The sequence below is a fragment of the Daucus carota genome, chromosome 8 (genome assembly GCF_001625215.2).
Source record: "Daucus carota subsp. sativus chromosome 8, DH1 v3.0, whole genome shotgun sequence".
In the NCBI taxonomy this organism is placed as follows: domain Eukaryota; kingdom Viridiplantae; phylum Streptophyta; class Magnoliopsida; order Apiales; family Apiaceae; genus Daucus; species Daucus carota.
Genome location: NC_030388.2, coordinates 30,087,141 through 30,103,908, shown reverse-complemented (window position 1 = coordinate 30,103,908; position 16,768 = coordinate 30,087,141). Strand labels below are relative to the sequence as shown.

The 16,768-nt window shown below is 34.6% G+C and overlaps 2 protein-coding genes across 6 annotated transcripts; one reads left to right on the top strand and one right to left on the bottom strand.

The window, feature by feature from the left end:
* The first annotated feature begins 3,217 nt into the window (after positions 1 to 3,217).
* LOC108199292 (endoglucanase 8) lies at positions 3,218 to 9,278 on the top strand. Its single transcript, XM_017367055.2, has 7 exons — positions 3,218 to 3,508; positions 3,996 to 4,372; positions 4,923 to 5,015; positions 5,147 to 5,308; positions 8,194 to 8,305; positions 8,437 to 8,600; positions 8,756 to 9,278. The coding sequence occupies exons 1-7, from the start codon at positions 3,274 to 3,276 to the stop codon at positions 9,080 to 9,082; spliced, it is 1,470 nt and encodes a 489-aa protein (XP_017222544.1). The 5' UTR covers positions 3,218 to 3,273; the 3' UTR covers positions 9,083 to 9,278.
* LOC108199293 (cysteine protease ATG4) lies at positions 9,218 to 16,301 on the bottom strand. Of its 5 annotated transcripts, none has more exons than XM_064082821.1 (10): positions 16,025 to 16,296; positions 14,590 to 14,706; positions 14,281 to 14,505; positions 14,115 to 14,200; positions 13,880 to 13,930; positions 13,335 to 13,708; positions 11,333 to 11,471; positions 10,354 to 10,409; positions 10,153 to 10,223; positions 9,218 to 9,751 (listed from the first exon to the last, which is right to left on the bottom strand). In XM_064082821.1, the coding sequence occupies exons 3-10, from the start codon at positions 14,471 to 14,473 to the stop codon at positions 9,528 to 9,530; spliced, it is 1,194 nt and encodes a 397-aa protein (XP_063938891.1). In that variant the 5' UTR covers positions 14,474 to 14,505; positions 14,590 to 14,706; positions 16,025 to 16,296; the 3' UTR covers positions 9,218 to 9,527. The 5 variants fall into 5 exon arrangements, 3 of the variants coding, with proteins under 3 accessions (XP_063938891.1, XP_017222546.1, XP_063938892.1); XM_017367057.2 differs by having other exon boundaries at positions 14,281 to 14,499; XM_064082822.1 differs by having other exon boundaries at positions 14,605 to 14,706.
* Positions 16,302 to 16,768: the final 467 nt, after the last annotated feature.

The following is a 16,768-nucleotide window of genomic DNA, read 5'->3' as shown; positions in this document are numbered from 1 at the left end:
CGTTCATTTGATTGCTACCAGGCTACCAAAATTCAAACTACAAGTTAACCACAAAAATAACAACCTTGCCTTGTATGCGTTATTGCTCTGTAGGCTGAGTAGCATACAATTCCGAAAGCTAATCAAGTGTGCAATAAATTAGTTCCGGTGAAATCTCAAAATCAGAGTTCTAAAAATTCACAGTTATTAAAAAAATCCGATTTAATTTTTGAATAATTCTTTAAAAAATTAATAATTTTTCGACTATACTCCAATTTTTCACTACTTCTCGATTTATCAAAAAATTATTCTATGAATCTTATATAATCCTGAATCGATAGGTCAACCAATTAGTTTATCTGGTCAGCCTGTCTTCTTGATGGCTTCGGTGATCGAAGAAATCAAAACATGGTGAAAATGGGGCAGAGAATAAATAATGTGATGAAACATTTTAAAAGCTGTACTCTAACTCACCCATGTCAGATGCTAGCTGCTACAGAATTCTGGTTTCGGGACTTGCATCCATGCTGCTTCGCTACCTACTCCTTTTTTTATTACTCCACAACTCATACATTTGCAACAAATTTTTTCCCTTATGAAACCTACCTTATTACGGAGTATAGAGTATTGAGATCGATTTGTAATCACAAGTTGTCAAGTTGCATATAGGTTCATTGCATTTGTACACCTATTCTTCAAAAGGGTGTTGGCCTTGAATATCCATACAATTGAATCTCGATTAAGTAATAATCGATAAAATAATATCCTCACTAAAATATTTTTTTTTTTTAGTCCCAGCATAATGTAAGTATTGTATTTTTACTCTCAATAAGTAATAAACTCGATAAAGTAATTTTTTTATTGGTCTCAATATTATTACTTTAAAAATGTTTAACTGTATAATCATTGTAATGCCTTAAATACCCGGCTCAAAAAAACACCCTCAAATACCATTCAGTAACATTACATCGTCTAGCGTTTTGATCATTTATCAAATACGCTAGATGATATTAGAACGCTACATCGTGTAGAGGTAGCGTTTTGGTGTGGTTCACGAAAGAATTCCGATCCCCCGTCCCATAAATTCGTCACCACCCGAGCACCAAATTCATGTGCAAATCGAAACCTCTAATACCCACTAGACCAAGTATCACGTTTTATGGCACTTTGGTTCCATCTCCACACCCCATAACTCTCACACTTGCAATGCATAATGTGATTTCTCAAAGCTCCTAGCACCCTGTCACGGACTAACCTCTCAAAGCCAAACCGATACTTACATTTTTCACCTTTTATTTTTCTCCAAAAAGTACGACCTTTTTGACCCTTCAGTGTGTCGACGATTGAAAATGCGTACATCTCCTCTGCTGCATAGGCATATATGCATATGATCTTTCTCTCTCAACTTCATTTCTGCGACAGCACTTGCAATTTTTCAACGGAGAAACAGTAGAGAGAAAAGAGAATCCAATCACGAATATAGATCCTACCGCACATTTTATGTAGGTACATTGTTCCAAAGGTGATTAATAGTCCATTAAGAACAATAGAACATGTTTGTTTCGGTTTTAAAATGGGAACTTTAAAAAAAAAAATTGATTTAGAAACTGGAAAATATCTATTTGTGTGATACGTCATAAACTGATTTATAATTAAATATAGTTAAGTAACTAATTTAAAGTCATAAATTAGTTCGAGTCACATTTTTTCATGACTTGATTTTTCAGTGATAAAAGTTACATATAAGTAATGAGTTACCCATAAATCATTTTTATTTTTTATTATTATATTTTTAATAAATCATAAGTCATTAGTAAGTAAAAAAATTTCTAAACAGACATTTTAAATTTTCAACTTATCACATAAACTCACGTTAGCTCATAAATCACAATTTTAAATCCATTCAAACGGACTCTAATTCACGTTTCATGGTCCGTGGAATTTTATTTATTTTATTGATTAAGTTTTCTACTTATATTCCACGATTAAACCTGATTTTGAAGCCTGTTGAACTGAATGAGCAGTTCATGAATCTTAAATAAACTTTGAGAAATCGTTAATAAGCTTTAAAAAAACGAAATATTTTGTTGTTACATGGCACGGGATAAACTTAACTGGAAACTCATACTCCCTCCGTCCCCTTTTACTTGTCCCTTTTGAAAAAATAACGCATCTTAAGAAAATGTTAGGTGGATATCTTGTTTTCATACATATCCCTAATAAATGTAATGAATTAGATAGAGTTGTGTATATATACATGCTAGTCAAACATTGGAAGTTGTTACATTTTGAAAAAACATACAAAAAGTTGCTTTGAAAAGAGAAGTGGACAAGTAATTTGGGACAAAAAAAATTTTCAAAAGGGACATGTAAAAAGGGACGGAGGGAGTACCATGTACTTGTCCTAAAATCTTCTGACAACTGAGGGTGAGATGTGAAGAGACTATGTAGTGGGTCCCATTGCGTTGCGGCCTCCCACGTGGTCGCCATTAACCAATAACTGAAAAGTGTACATCTCCCCCTTCATTTATTACCCCACCGCTCTGTCCCACCCTCTCTATTTTACTTGCCTTTTTCTTCTAATATCCTCACAATAATCGTTTTCTTAAAATTTCATTTGTCATTGGTACAAGAAAATTGATACTCTAGTTCGAAAACTATTATTTTCATAATAATATTTTTCAGAAAAAGTATTTTATATATAAAACTATTTTATTCTATTTAGAAACGTATTCTATTTAAAAAAAAATTCATATTTTTTCAGATATCAGCATTTCTTATCAGTATATATATATATATATATATATATATATATATATATATATATATATATACTTATTTATTTATATATCACATTCATCTGTATATATTGAGCAAATTTTTGGAACATTTTATTCTCATAATTCTCATTTCTAAGTTCAATTCCGGTCAAGTTCATGTCTAGAAAACAAGTAAATTTGAGATAAACAAAAAATATTTAAGATTTTAATTTGAATTTAGTTAAATAATTTACCTGACGGAGTTTAAAGTAAATGATTATGATTATTTTACAAAAAGATTCAATTCTAAACAGATTTCACTGGGAATGTTTTGATACACAAACCAAACTAGCTGGTCAAACAATTCTGAACCGGTCAAGCCTGTACTCATCGGTATCCACAATCCAACCACTCACACCCCTCCACGTGTCACCATCCCTCCTATTAACCAGCCCAAAGAATCCAATGAAAACTCCTCTATAAAACCCATGTCACTCCTTCTTACATTCCACTGATTCCTTCCATTCCGACGAAAATGGCGCCAAATTCCCGCCTTTTTCTAGCCGTTTTTGTCACATTTTCTCTCTTTTTTTCTCCCGCATTTTCTGCTCATGATTACGCAAATGCCCTGAAGAAAAGCATCTTGTTCTTCGAGGGCCAGCGCTCCGGGAAGCTCCCGCCCGATCAACGCCTCCGGTGGCGCCGCGACTCCGCCTTGCACGATGGTTCCACTGCCGGAGTTGACCTCACTGGTGGCTACTATGACGCAGGTCAGCATTGCGTTACACTAATATGAACATGCCACATTTTACATATTTTCAGCCTGCATGTTTTCACTCACACATCTTTTTATTGACTTGACGACTCATCATACACCTTTGATTTGCGATTTTAACTAAAACATAAACACATTTTTTAACCGTTTTCTAAAATTTTGTTACAAAAATATCAAATTAACATTTTTCCGCTACATTCTCCTAATATTTGTTAGTACATTACGTATTCCAAATAATATTTTTTGACTAGAAAATTGTCGAATGTAAAACATAAACAACCGCATTCTAAAATTTTGTTACAAAAATATCAAACTGACATTTTTCCGCCACATTCCGTCAATATTTGTTAATACATTACGTATTTCAAATAATAGTATTTGACTAAAAAGTTGCCGCATAAACATCAAAATTTTCCAACATCAGAATATAAGATCAGTCGATCAGAAATACGAGACTGATCGAAGTATTTAAATTTGTGCAGGCGACAACGTAAAATTCGGGTTCCCGATGGCCTTCACCACCACAATGCTCGCATGGAGCGTAATCGACATGAAACGAAACTTAGGCTCCGAATACGGGAACGCTTTAAAAGCAGTAAAATGGGGAACAGATTATTTACTGAAAGCAACGGCGAAGCCAAACACGGTGTATGTCCAAGTGGGCGACGCATTTTCCGACCACAACTGCTGGGAGAGACCAGAAGACATGGACACATTGAGAAGCGTGTACAAGATTGATAGAGACCACCCTGGATCCGACGTGGCGGGCGAAACGGCCGCTGCATTGGCTGCCGCGTCGATTGTTTTCAGGGCACGTGACCCTGGTTACTCGCACCTGCTCCTCGATCGTGCTGTTAAAGTAAGCTTGTAATTTGTGTGTGTTTTGTTGTGTGTGTGTTGGGAGTACTAGTAGGCTTGAGTAGCTAGCTGTGTGTATCTGATTTTGCAGGAGCGGATTTGCTTTTATCGTTTATATTTACTGGCTGTTTATACGGAGATTTTGATTTTGTAGTCTGCGTTTTTTATATGGTCTAACCCGTAACCCGTAACCCGTAACCGGTATACGTATTCTTTCCATCCCGCTGAGTAGTATATTGTCATAGTATTACGTTTTCCGTCTTCTTATTTTCTTACGGGGTTTTTTACTTATTTTTTAATATAGAAATTATATTTTCTTAACATTTTTTTAAAAAATTTCTTATACCAAATTATAATTTATAAAAATCTTAAATACGAGTCTAGTCTCTTTCCTCATATAAAGAAATTAGGAGAATGAAGGGAATATTAGTTTCAATAATTTTGATAATTTTAACGACGAATATTGTTTTCATTTAGAACTCAAAAAAATACGTGAAAAAAAATCTAGACAAAAACGTCGGAAAATTAATGGAAGATATTTGGTGACGTAGGTGTTCGAGTTTGCGGACAGGCACCGAGGAGCATACAGTTCGAGTCTCCACTCTGCGGTTTGCCCATTTTACTGTGACAATAATGGTTACCAGGTACCACTCCTAAGCTATTGTGTGTGTAATTGTGTACATTGTACGTATAAATGATTGGAGCAGTACTAGAAATTTAAGGGGAATGGGGGATTAAAATAGAGTATTTTTTGGTGTGATTGTTTCGAACGTAGGACGAGTTGTTGTGGGCAGCGGCGTGGTTGCACAAGGCATCAAGGAGGCGAGAGTACAGAGAATATATTATCAGAAACGAGGTTGTTTTAAGAGCGGGTGACACCATTAATGAGTTCGGTTGGGATAACAAACATGCCGGTATTAATGTTCTCATTTCCAAGGTACTCTTCCCAAAACATTATCCCTTCACAAATTTGATCGACTAACTTATGGATTTATGATTAATTAAAAATTTAGGGAATTGATAAATAAGCTCCAAACTTTACTATTTAAGCTTCAATTCAATTTTTTTCTCTATCCAAATCCCATTACCACCTATAAATATGGATGAAACATGTGAAGGAAGCATGGGTAAATGTGGTATAAAATTTAGAATTAGAGCTTAAATAGTAAAATGTGGAGTTTATTTATCAATTCCCAAAATTTATATGAGATTTTTGGATAAATTAGAGATTTTCAGTCAAATCTGAATATAATCGCTGAATTAGTAAAATATTTTTGAAAAATTGATTAGGAATTAGCAAAGGATATTTTCAATAACTCGGAAATAATAATAATATTCAATATACATTGTAGTTATATACTCCTTCTGTCCCATTTAATAGTATACGTTTTTTTTCAACTGGTCGACACGCATTTCAATGCTCTTATAAAATATAGTTCCGTAACTTGTTTTTTAGATTTTCTTTTTCTGAATAAAAATATAACATCCAAACTTTAATTCAGAAAAAGAAAATTTTAAAATAAATTATACAACCATACTTTACAGAAGTATTAAAGTCCGTGCCACGTCCCGTCCTCCAATGTATACTACTAAGGGACGGAGGGAGTATAGTGTAGTTGGATGTGTATAAAATTCAAATGAGTACTCAACTTTTGGTATCAATTTCTGATTTTTTACGATTTTTGATGATATATGGATAATATATTAATCCTTGAATAAAGAAACACTCGGACAGTCTGATCACTGAATCTAGGTAGCAAGTAGTGGTATTTCTTTATGCACTTCCCAAATCTTTGTCTTTAGCTTTTGGTTTTATCAATCCCTTCAAATTATCCACAGTTTTTTACTCACTTTACCGAAAAGAATACTTTCGCTCCATCCGAAAATCACATGGCATGCGAATTGAAGATAAAAGATAGGTCATGTGTCTGATGACAGATGATACTATAATAGAGGTGTACGAACATGTGGGGTTGACAAAATAACAAATTCTTTTATGACGAAAAACTGTTTTTCGTTTCACATTTAAGGGAAGTAGCCAGTAGTAACGTTTTCTAATAGCGACATAGTATAGGATTTGAGTATTGTATGCAGCAGGAATTTATTAAGGGGTGCCTCTTTTTAGATTGTGTTTGTTGTGAGTAGAGCCGGCCAAACGGGCCGAACCGTTCGAACCGGCACGCCCCGAACCGTGTTTTTAACCGCCCGAAACCGTATAAACACGGGCCGGTTCGAAAACCGCATGAACCGAAACTGAGTACGGGCCGAACACGGGTTTAGAATCGAGGAACCGAACCGTAACCGGCCCGAAACCACTTTAACCCGCTTGAACCGCACAGGCTGGAACCGTTTAACCGCGGTTTGAACCGCGAACCGCAAAACCGCGGTTTAACCGTGGAAGTCTACACCGCAATCTGTATCTAATTTATATTTAAATAAATTAGCCTGATTTAAATTTTAAATATTAAGTTTATATTTACATAAATTAAATTTTATTTAAAAATGTCATTTTATAATTAAATTATTAAACACTCTACTAACTTATATTTTAAAATCTTATAAATCATCACCACTTACGAGTTACGAACTTATAAGTTATATTAAACTGATTTTGATATAATAATTTTATGTTATATTATATACTATAAAATAAGAAATTTTTCACTTTTGTTATATTAAAATTGATTTAGATATAATAATTATTTATTATATTATATACTATTAAATAAGATATTTTTAATTTTGTGATAAAAAAATATTTAGCTGGGCGGAACCGGACCGCTGGAACCGCTTGAACCGCGGAACCGCGGAACCGGCCCGTGTTTCGCTTTCCAATTCAAAACTTGTCCCGTGGCCGTATGAAATGATCGCTACTTCCACGGCCACTCTGCCAGTCCACTTGACACAACAACAAGACAACAGGCAACAGTGCAACACTACACTGGAACCGTGACCGAACCGTGAACCGCGGTTCACGGTTCCTTTCGTTTTATCCGTCTTTTAATACACTCGATTTTTAAAAGTATATATTTTAATACACTCGATATTATATATTTTAATTTTTAATTTTAAACTAAATGTTAACGATCATAAAAATTATTTTAAAATTTTTAATTAAATTAATATTAAGATTCTCCATTTCCATTATATTATATTAGAAAAATATAGAAGTTTATATTTTAAACGAAATAAAAAGTTTATATTTTAGTAAAAAGTTTCTATTTTAATACACTCGATATTTATATTTTATTTTTTGTTTTATAAGAAAACATAAAAGTTTATATTTTAAAATGAAATTGAAACTTTTAAAAAAGTAAAATTTAATTTATAAAAATTTGTTGGGTTAAACTTAGTAACCGTTAGAATTCGAACCGCGAACCGCCTGAACCGCCCGAACCGTATAACCCGTATAACCCGTGTAAACCGTGTTATACGGTTATGGTTTTAGTTTTCTGGAGCCCGGCCCGGCCCGGACCGCCAATCTTGGTGTGCCGGTTACGGTTTCACCGGCGACGGTCCGAAAACCGCCTGAACCGGCCCGAACCGCCCCGGCCCGCCCGTTTGGCCGGCTCTAGTTGTGAGGATGTGTCAGTGCCTCTATGCATGCATGTGACCCAATACTTGCATTTCGATCTTTGATGATATATTTAATTAATCGGTCAACTAAAATTATTAGAGATATATCAGATTTTTTTTAATAAATCGAAGATTTTTAGTGAAATTGATAAAATATCTTGTAAACGTTAATCAGTGAAGTTTAAATTAATCAGAGATATTTATATATACGTGGTTATGGAATGCTGGATATTTTATGAAATACAGGAAGTGCTGATGGGAAAATCAAATGAACTAAAATCGTTCCAGATCAATGCTGATAGCTTCATCTGCTCCATATTGCCTGGCATTTCCCATCCCCAAGTCCAATATTCCCCCGGTATGCACCCTTCTTTATATACTTATAATAAATTAATAACTACTAGGCGTCTGTATGTACGATTATACAATAATATTTTTTTTATGAGCAAAACAATTATACAATAATATTAATTCTTTGTATGAAAACAGGTGGACTTATCTTTAAGGCTGGAGGAAGTAACATGCAGCATGTAACCTCCCTATCATTCTTACTTCTGGTGTATTCTAATTATCTTAGCCACGCCAATCATGCTGTGCCATGTGGCCAGAAATCCGCCGCCCCTGCTCTTCTCAAACGCCTCGCCAAACATCAGGTCACTATTTTCCTTGTCGTAAACTAAAATCAGTGTATACTCACTTGTAAGACTATAAGTCATATTTGTCAAAAAAAAAAATCAGTGTTTGTAAAACCCAAAAAAACTTTCTAAACATTACCATAAACAATTTCTCTATCGATTCCTCATTTCAGGTCGACTATATTCTAGGAGATAATCCAATGAGAATGTCATATATGGTTGGATATGGTGCACGTTACCCACAGAGGATCCACCACCGAGGAAGCTCACTGCCATCTGTAAGGGCTCACCCGGCCCGAATAGGGTGTAAGGCAGGATCTAGGTACTTTCTGAGCCCAAATCCTAACCCGAATCTACTAGTTGGAGCAGTGGTGGGTGGCCCCAACAGCTCTGATGCATTCCCCGACTCCAGGCCTTTCTTCCAAGAATCGGAGCCCACTACTTATATCAATGCGCCATTAGTGGGCCTACTAGCTTACTTTTCAGCCCATCATAACTGATACTACTGGTCTATAATAATTGATGTAAAAGAGAATGTTATGTAGTGGTGGGCAAAGGTCACCCTACATACAATCATATGCATGTTCTAAGATATGTAGTTGCATTCAATGAATGAAATGAAGTCAAAATATATGTAATCCAAGCAAGAATTTATATTATTATATATATATATTTTCTACCCTGAATTATATTCAATCCAGAAGCCTGACTTGTAACAAATGTACATTCTACTGATGGATTCTACAATTTTAACATAGGTACCACATACCACCACATTATCAGTGTAAACAATATCAGATCTTTTGTTCAGACCGAAAGTGGAAGAATGAGTGTTTGGGGTTGAACTGAGTACTAAAAAATATGTAAAAACAGAGAAACTATATGCATGTTCACAATCCTAAAAATGTAAGCTTCAGAGTTCAAACCCAGACAGTATATAGTAGATCAGAGCAGTTGCCATTCATCTTCCTGTGTACTAATATTGTCTGCATCAGCTGTGGGTACAGCATCAAAGGGATCATGGTCATGAACTCCTACAGTGTCACATGAGGCCTCATAGTCATCTGCTGTCTGTGTTGAGTTGCGTGATTGCATAACCGTGAGTAATGGAGCACCTTTAGATTGAGCCGCTAGGTCAGAAGCCCGCGAACAGAAATTATCAAAATCATCTGAAAGCAAGAACATATCAGAAATCATCAATCCATAAAGCTTCAATTTACTCTAGCCTAGTCTCCTTTTTGGAATGGTTGTCCTAGGTTGCATTAGTATTTCCGAGTGGGCATAAACCATCACCATGTTTCAAATTTATCAACTCTTTCATGTTTAATAAATTTAGACTTCCATTCAATAGATGAAAGGTAGTCCCGGTCTAAGAAATGACATTTATTGGTCACTGGTCAGTGCAATTTTTATCCTTTCTTTTAAAAAAGTATTTTCTTTTTGATGTACTAGCATTACTCTTCTGTTCTGTATTAATGTGTTATGTATTAAAAATATAGTTAGCACTACTTATTATGTAAGTTGGTACAGTACAGACATAACAAAAACAAGATCAGAAGATATAGCACACCTTTGTCTCGACAATAAAATCCAATTGCCAAGGATGGATCGATCAACTCAAGAGAAATTTGTCGAATGATGCTGGCAAGGTTAAATAAATAGTAGTCAGCTGTGTAGGCCAATATAGATTTAGAGTATTTTAAGTGAACAAATAAGTTGTATTCAAACATACTGAGTAAAATAATTGATTCTAGTCTTCCAGGACCCTTACTTGCAATGATAAGATGAAGTGTCGGCTTCAAGATTATCTTGCGTGATATCAACTACCTGTTAATTTTAGCCAGCAAGCACAAAACTGTATTTATCATACTATCGGTAAAGACGGAACTATGAAGTCTTGCAATTTTCTAAAAATCAAATTAAAATTAATATTATCAACAAGAAATAGAATGTACTTGCTAGACTTTGTTGACATATACATGGGAAACGGAAAACATAACAAAACTACACACAAAAGAAAATGTTTTGAACAGGGCAACATAACAAGCTTCCATACTGTAAGTTAGACAAGCCAGCAACTCAAAGCTCAGAAAACATAACACGGTCTGAAGAAAAGTATAAGATAAAACAGTGCTACAGAGATAAAAGCACACTAATCAAAATATAACCAGAGTAAAAGACAGAACATGTTAAAAGTTGCAAGGAAGTCATGACAGACCAGACAAGTCTCCAACAAGTTAAGCTGAGAAGTGCATGTCAGCAGTCAACTAAATGTATTCTTCTTCAAAAGTAAGCACATAATCTTAAATCTTATGTACAATACTGGAACAATGGGTTTAAGATCATTATGCCTCTCGAAGAAAATGGTAACGTCAAACAATTTATTGTATGATATTTTACAAAATGAATGTAACTACATTAAAGTGTTGAGGATTAAATTACAGGTTACAGGAAAAGAAAATATAAAACGAAGTGCAGGTTGGCACTAAATCAATTACACCCAGCCACATAGCACACAGGAGCTCCAATAAAACTTTTAAATGTAAAAGAGAAATTTGTTCAAGGGCGAGATAAAGATGTCAAAGTCAAATTCATATCAAGAAAGTGTCTAACCATACTACTTAGCCTTCTATTCTAATCAAAACAAATGCCTATGCTGCAATATGATTGCTTAGCTATTACTAGCCACTACTAACTATAATATATCTTTATGAATTTAACGATGCAAAGGAAGTGGGACTGTACACTACCTGCTTAACTTCATGAGGATCAAGGTAGAAGGCGTTGTCATCTTGCACAGCAACAATGTACGTTGATACACCAGGTTTACCACCCAAGATCCCTAGGCTCTGGGGAAAGGTAAATGTTGCAACTAGCAACGGAATGTACCTACAAGAACAAGCATTTGAGTTATTAGCAAATAATCAACTAAATGCTTTTGTGTAATCACTGTATAAGTACATTCTTAGAAACACCGTGGTGATGCTATTTTCAATTTACAACCTGGTGCAAGCAACTTATAAAGTTGGGAAAATTAATTCATTCGTCTCTGAAGTACAGGTCCTTTATGGATTAGGTCCCTGAACTAAAAAACCCAATTTTTTGATACCTAAACTTAAAAAAAAAATCAGATATAAGTCCCTCCATCAAAATTTGACTAACACTGATAGTCAATGCTAACGTGGAAATTGAAAAATAATGAAAAATACGGAAAATCAAAACTTCACGGATTGAAGTGAAATTTTAATATTTTAATCTACGAGTAATTTCAAAAACACGGGTGGTGAAAGTTTTTGATTTCGAGTTCACTAACGTATAGAAATCTGTACTTTATTCTCAAGAACACGAAGGAAAAAACTTATTAAAATGCAAATTTTTATACGTTCGTGAACTCGAAATGAGAAATTTTCACCACCCTTGTTCTTGAGATAACTCGTAGATTAGCATGTCAAAATTATATTTCAATCTTTGAAGTTCTGATTTTCGTGTTTTTCATTTTTTTTTCTTTTATTTTTTCAGTTTCCATGTCAACATTGACTAACCACCGTTAGTCAAATTTTGACGGAGGGACTTCAATCAGTTTTTTTGAAAGTTTAGGTATCAAATTTGTGTTTTTTAGTTCAGGGACCTAAATCATAAACGGCTTATAGTTCAGGGACAAATGAATTAATTTTCCCAACAATGTTTTTTTTTACAAAAATATAAGTGTGGGAACTTGAAAATTATTTTCTAGCATAGAAGTTGCCTCATGAGGGTATTTTATATTGGTTGGTACACGCTAATCTTCTAGAAATCACTTATCAGTTACCAGGAGAAGGCTTGACATCCTGTGCACTTTGCTTTGGACCACATACACTAACTTCAAGAGAATCAAGAAGACCAGATAACTTGGTACATGAAATCGACATGTGATATTGTTTAGTAAATTAATCAAGCTATCGATGACTTGATCACTGCCAAAACACTGACAACAATAACATATAGCAAATTGAAAGTTCCAACACAATAGAAACTTGATTGCAAAATAGAAGATAGAAAAAAGAGCTGTATATCCTCTCAGACAAAAAAACGAAATCAAAATAGATATGTAGTAGAGCGAGAATACTAGTGGTTACCTTCCCCCGTTGTTATATACTTATATATATAGGATGAGGATTTGACTCTCAATAGAAACTGAGACATCTAACGTGTTTATATTACCTAATTTAAAAAGGGATTAAATGATTAATCAATGTTTAACTTGATTAAACTTGCATAATTCGAGTTGAATGTCCTATAACAGAAGTCCTGCTGCCAAATGAGGTAACAATTTTGCTATTTCAAAAATATATTACCAAACAAGTGGTTACCTTCCTCCGTTGTTATATATAGGATGAGGATTTGACTCTCAATAGAAACAGAGACATCTAAAGTGTTTGTATTACCTAATTTAAAAGGGATTAAATGATTAATCAATGTTTAGTACTTGATTAGACTTGCATAATTCGAGTTGAATGTCTTATAACAGAAGTACTGCTGCCAAATGAGGTAACAGTTTTGTTGTTTCAAATATATATTACCGAACACTCAACAACTATATATTCCCAGCATACAACAAAGTCAACAAATGCGTTTCTTCTCGAGAAATTCATAGTTACTGTTTTTTTGTCTTTGCAAGCTTTTATAGTTAAAAAAAAACCACTAAACCATAGAAAAACAAAATAACAGGTGCAATAATAGCAAATGATTTGATAAGCACTAAACTTGGCATACCTGGGATTCAGCTTGTCAAGCCCTAGAACCAGTGGAACTAACAAAAGAATAGGGGTCCAGTCAGCTTGACCTCGTGAATATTCACGACAAAGTCTAGATGCATCTTCAATACAAAGAACAGGAGCTCCACCTCGTTCCCCATTTTCATCACCACAGACAACATACATAGCCATCGGCAGTGACTGATTTCCTAGTTCAGTTTCTCCCAGTTTACTCTGTGCTAGAGCTTCCCAAGTGCGACACATTGCATACGGGCCTACCCAAGATCCAGGAGAAAGGTGTTTTCCAGCTTGAAGAAGGTTGTGTACGGAGAAAGCTGATGCCTCAGAATCACCAAAATAGTGTAAGATCTCAATATAGTCTTTATTCAGTGGCTGCATCATTACCACATAAACAGTTAACAGTGGTGAATTGACTGTGCAACTACTGAGTTTAATTAAGGCATCTTAATTTTAGTATCGGAAGGTTAAGATTACAAACTATGCATCACAATCTAGTAATCTACTAAACTTTATTACTACTTCCCAGTACCATCTAACAGATACCTTCTCTAACGATTTTCTCCAATTTCTGCCCAGCCTGTGGATAATGAGTGCCTGAAAACAATGATATCTGTTACTCACTTTTCCCATCTACTTATAGTATTACAAAACTTACCAAGTCCCATTAAATAAGTTTAACAGCTCCCATCTACAACTTACAGTATTACAGAACTTACCAAGTCCCATTAAATAAGTTTAACAGCAACTAGTAATATAATCACGTCACGCAGCTTAATACCTGTGCTACAAGCATCTGACTGCTTCGAAGCATACAACCCCAGTTCACATCACTAGTATACTTTGTTTCTCCAATGGCCGCAAACCCTGTGAACAACATTATCAAGTGTCTATCTGCATTTTCCAATTTAAGTAGCATCATATTCATCAAATTTACTAACACAAACCTTTGCGGTATGTCATTAGAATTCTTGATTCGAAATCTTCAACAAATGCGGCAAAACTGTGGCTCTGGATTGGATCTGAGGACGAATCTTCATTTGATAGACTGTAACACACTCCTAGCAGCCAAATGTCACTAACTGAGATAGAAATGCCAGTCCTGTTGATTCCTAGCACGCGTTCTTGAAATCTCCTCATTCGCGTTCCAACTATTACCCTCTTTACTGTTTCTGTCCAAACATTCTTTTAGTAATTAATTCTTTCTTACCAAATTTCAATGTAGTACACTTTTTGCATTTTAGAGAAGCAGATACCAGGGGACTCCCCACCAGAAAGAAGTACTTGAATGTTAATTGTCTGCTTCTTCTGGGCTCCAGCTAGTGCGAACCTGAGATTTTTTATAGGACTTGGAAGAACTTCTGTCAAGATACCTGTCAAGATCAATCCCATGAAATAAACTATAAACTCAAACAGAGAATACACAAATCCATACCGCTTCAGATTAACAACGCAATAATCGAATACGTACAAGCAGTAGTGCAGTACAGAGACAGCTAATAAAAAGAATATAACTAGATAGAATATTTGAGTACAGGTACACCCTTCCTCATTCCTAAATCCTAATATAGTAATATTCTAAAAGCATTGTGCAGCTGTGCATCTTACAATACACAAATTAACGTGCTTGTGTATATTTGGAATTCAATGACAACAAATTAAATGAACATTTACGTGTTCAATTAGAACTTAACACTATAGAATCTTTGATTCATCAAGAAAAGAGGAATGCATATATATTGTGTTAGTAATAGTACATCGAGAAGCTGAGAACCACATTTTTTTTTTAAAAAAAACAATTAAATACAATCCCATTGAATCAAATACAAGTACTGATTCAAAAAACAAAAAACAGATATGCAATTCAAATTCAAAGCTCATGCAATTTAGAAATCAATAGATTGATGAATTGACTTTATACAGATCCTTTCTATACAAACAACCAATATAATTGAAAATGATCACTGTAGACTCAATAAAATGAGACAAAATAAAAGGTCTGGAAAAGCAAAGGAACAACAATAAGCAGATTCGCAGATTATTGCTCGATGTTGAGCAAAATTGTGCAAAAAAAACAATAACTAGAGTAGATATCTAAACTGTTATATACACGAAGCGACAAAAGCTCGAGAGTGTCAAATACACTAATTAGAGTACATGAACATCATTACAATTTACAGGAACAGCATTATATCACATTATAGCCTGATACAAATTTCAATTCATCAAGAAAAGAGGAATTTTATAACACTGAAATTTTACGAACACAATGCTATCAGAATGTATGTTATAAATACAAGCATAGATTTCATAAACGCAAACAAACACAAGTATATAGGCATATACTATAGAACATAGAGAACCAGTAAGAAACCTAAATGCACAGAAAATACAGTAACGAAGCCAATTATCCACAAGAAGCACAAAAACAATGCCAAAAAATTAAGAATACAACACTCTACGAATAAATGTTACGATTTTACATATATTTCCATGACAGAATTAAACACAGTTAGCAGAATTAACAGTTGTAACAAATTCAGAAAACAATCGATTAGAGAGTTGACTTTGTACGGAAACTTATCATACACTCAACTAATGTAATTGAAGTTACCACAACTTCATTGCATAATCTGTTGATACGAGATAAAACTAACGCATTCGATAACGAGAGAGAGAGAGAGAGATTACTAGAGGAGAGATAGTAGCGCGAGAGAGAGAGAATCAAAGAAACCCTAAGTCCATTAAGAAGTGTAATTGTGACGTACAAGACAAGTTGTTTGTGAAGGTATATATTTTTGTTGAGTTGTTAAGTAACAGCAGCGCAACTATCTTGGGCGGAGCGAAACTAACCCGCCCATGAAATCACTCTGTGCTACTTCCAATTTCGAGGTGAGAGAAGGCTCACAAAATCAAAATGTCGCTCTCTAGGAAAAAGGTTTATTACTTTAAAACATAAGTTCAAGGTTTACGTTATGAGAGAAGGCTGATAGTGAAGTTAGGTCCTCTTTGGGGCTCAGCGGTTAGCTGTTGGGGGATTGAATTAGATGTTTTGACTAGCGGATTGAAATAGATGTTTTGACTAACAGATTGAATTAGCTGTTTCTTATAAAACTGTTTGGTTAATAGCTGATTGATTAGCTTTTTCTGACATAAACCAAACCACTAACCCAAAAAACTCCTCAAAGTAGCTTTTTCAAAATTAGCTTTTTTGGTCCAAATCTCTATTTCAATCCGCTAACTACCAAACACTTCTACTAGCGGATTCTAGTGGTCAAACCTCTAAACCACCTCAAACCTCTAATTTTGCCCCAAACCTCTAACTTCCAAACAGGGCTTTAGTTTTGACGTTTTCATTTTTCAATGAACAAACTTAACACGAAGTTACGTTTTAATGATCGAAAGCATTACACGAAGTTATGTTTTAGGTATTTA

What these genes read in the sequence shown, in the direction of transcription:
- LOC108199292 (XM_017367055.2), top strand. Translation starts at nt 3,274, where the DNA reads ATGGCGCCAAATTCCCGCCTTTTTCTAGCCGTTTTTGTCACATTTTCT. An exon ending in TTAATGTTCTCATTTCCAAG is followed by an intron (nt 5,309 to 8,193) that starts GTACTCTTCCCA and finishes TATGAAATACAG; the next exon opens with GAAGTGCTGATGGGAAAATC. An exon ending in AACGCCTCGCCAAACATCAG is followed by an intron (nt 8,601 to 8,755) that starts GTCACTATTTTC and finishes TCCTCATTTCAG; the next exon opens with GTCGACTATATTCTAGGAGA.
- LOC108199293 (XM_064082821.1), bottom strand. Translation starts at nt 14,473, where the DNA reads ATGAGGAGATTTCAAGAACGCGTGCTAGGAATCAACAGGACTGGCATT. An exon ending in GTCAGATGCTTGTAGCACAG is followed by an intron (nt 13,931 to 14,114) that starts GTATTAAGCTGC and finishes CATTGTTTTCAG; the next exon opens with GCACTCATTATCCACAGGCT. An exon ending in ATTTTATTGTCGAGACAAAG is followed by an intron (nt 9,752 to 10,152) that starts GTGTGCTATATC and finishes TCTTGCTTTCAG; the next exon opens with ATGATTTTGATAATTTCTGT.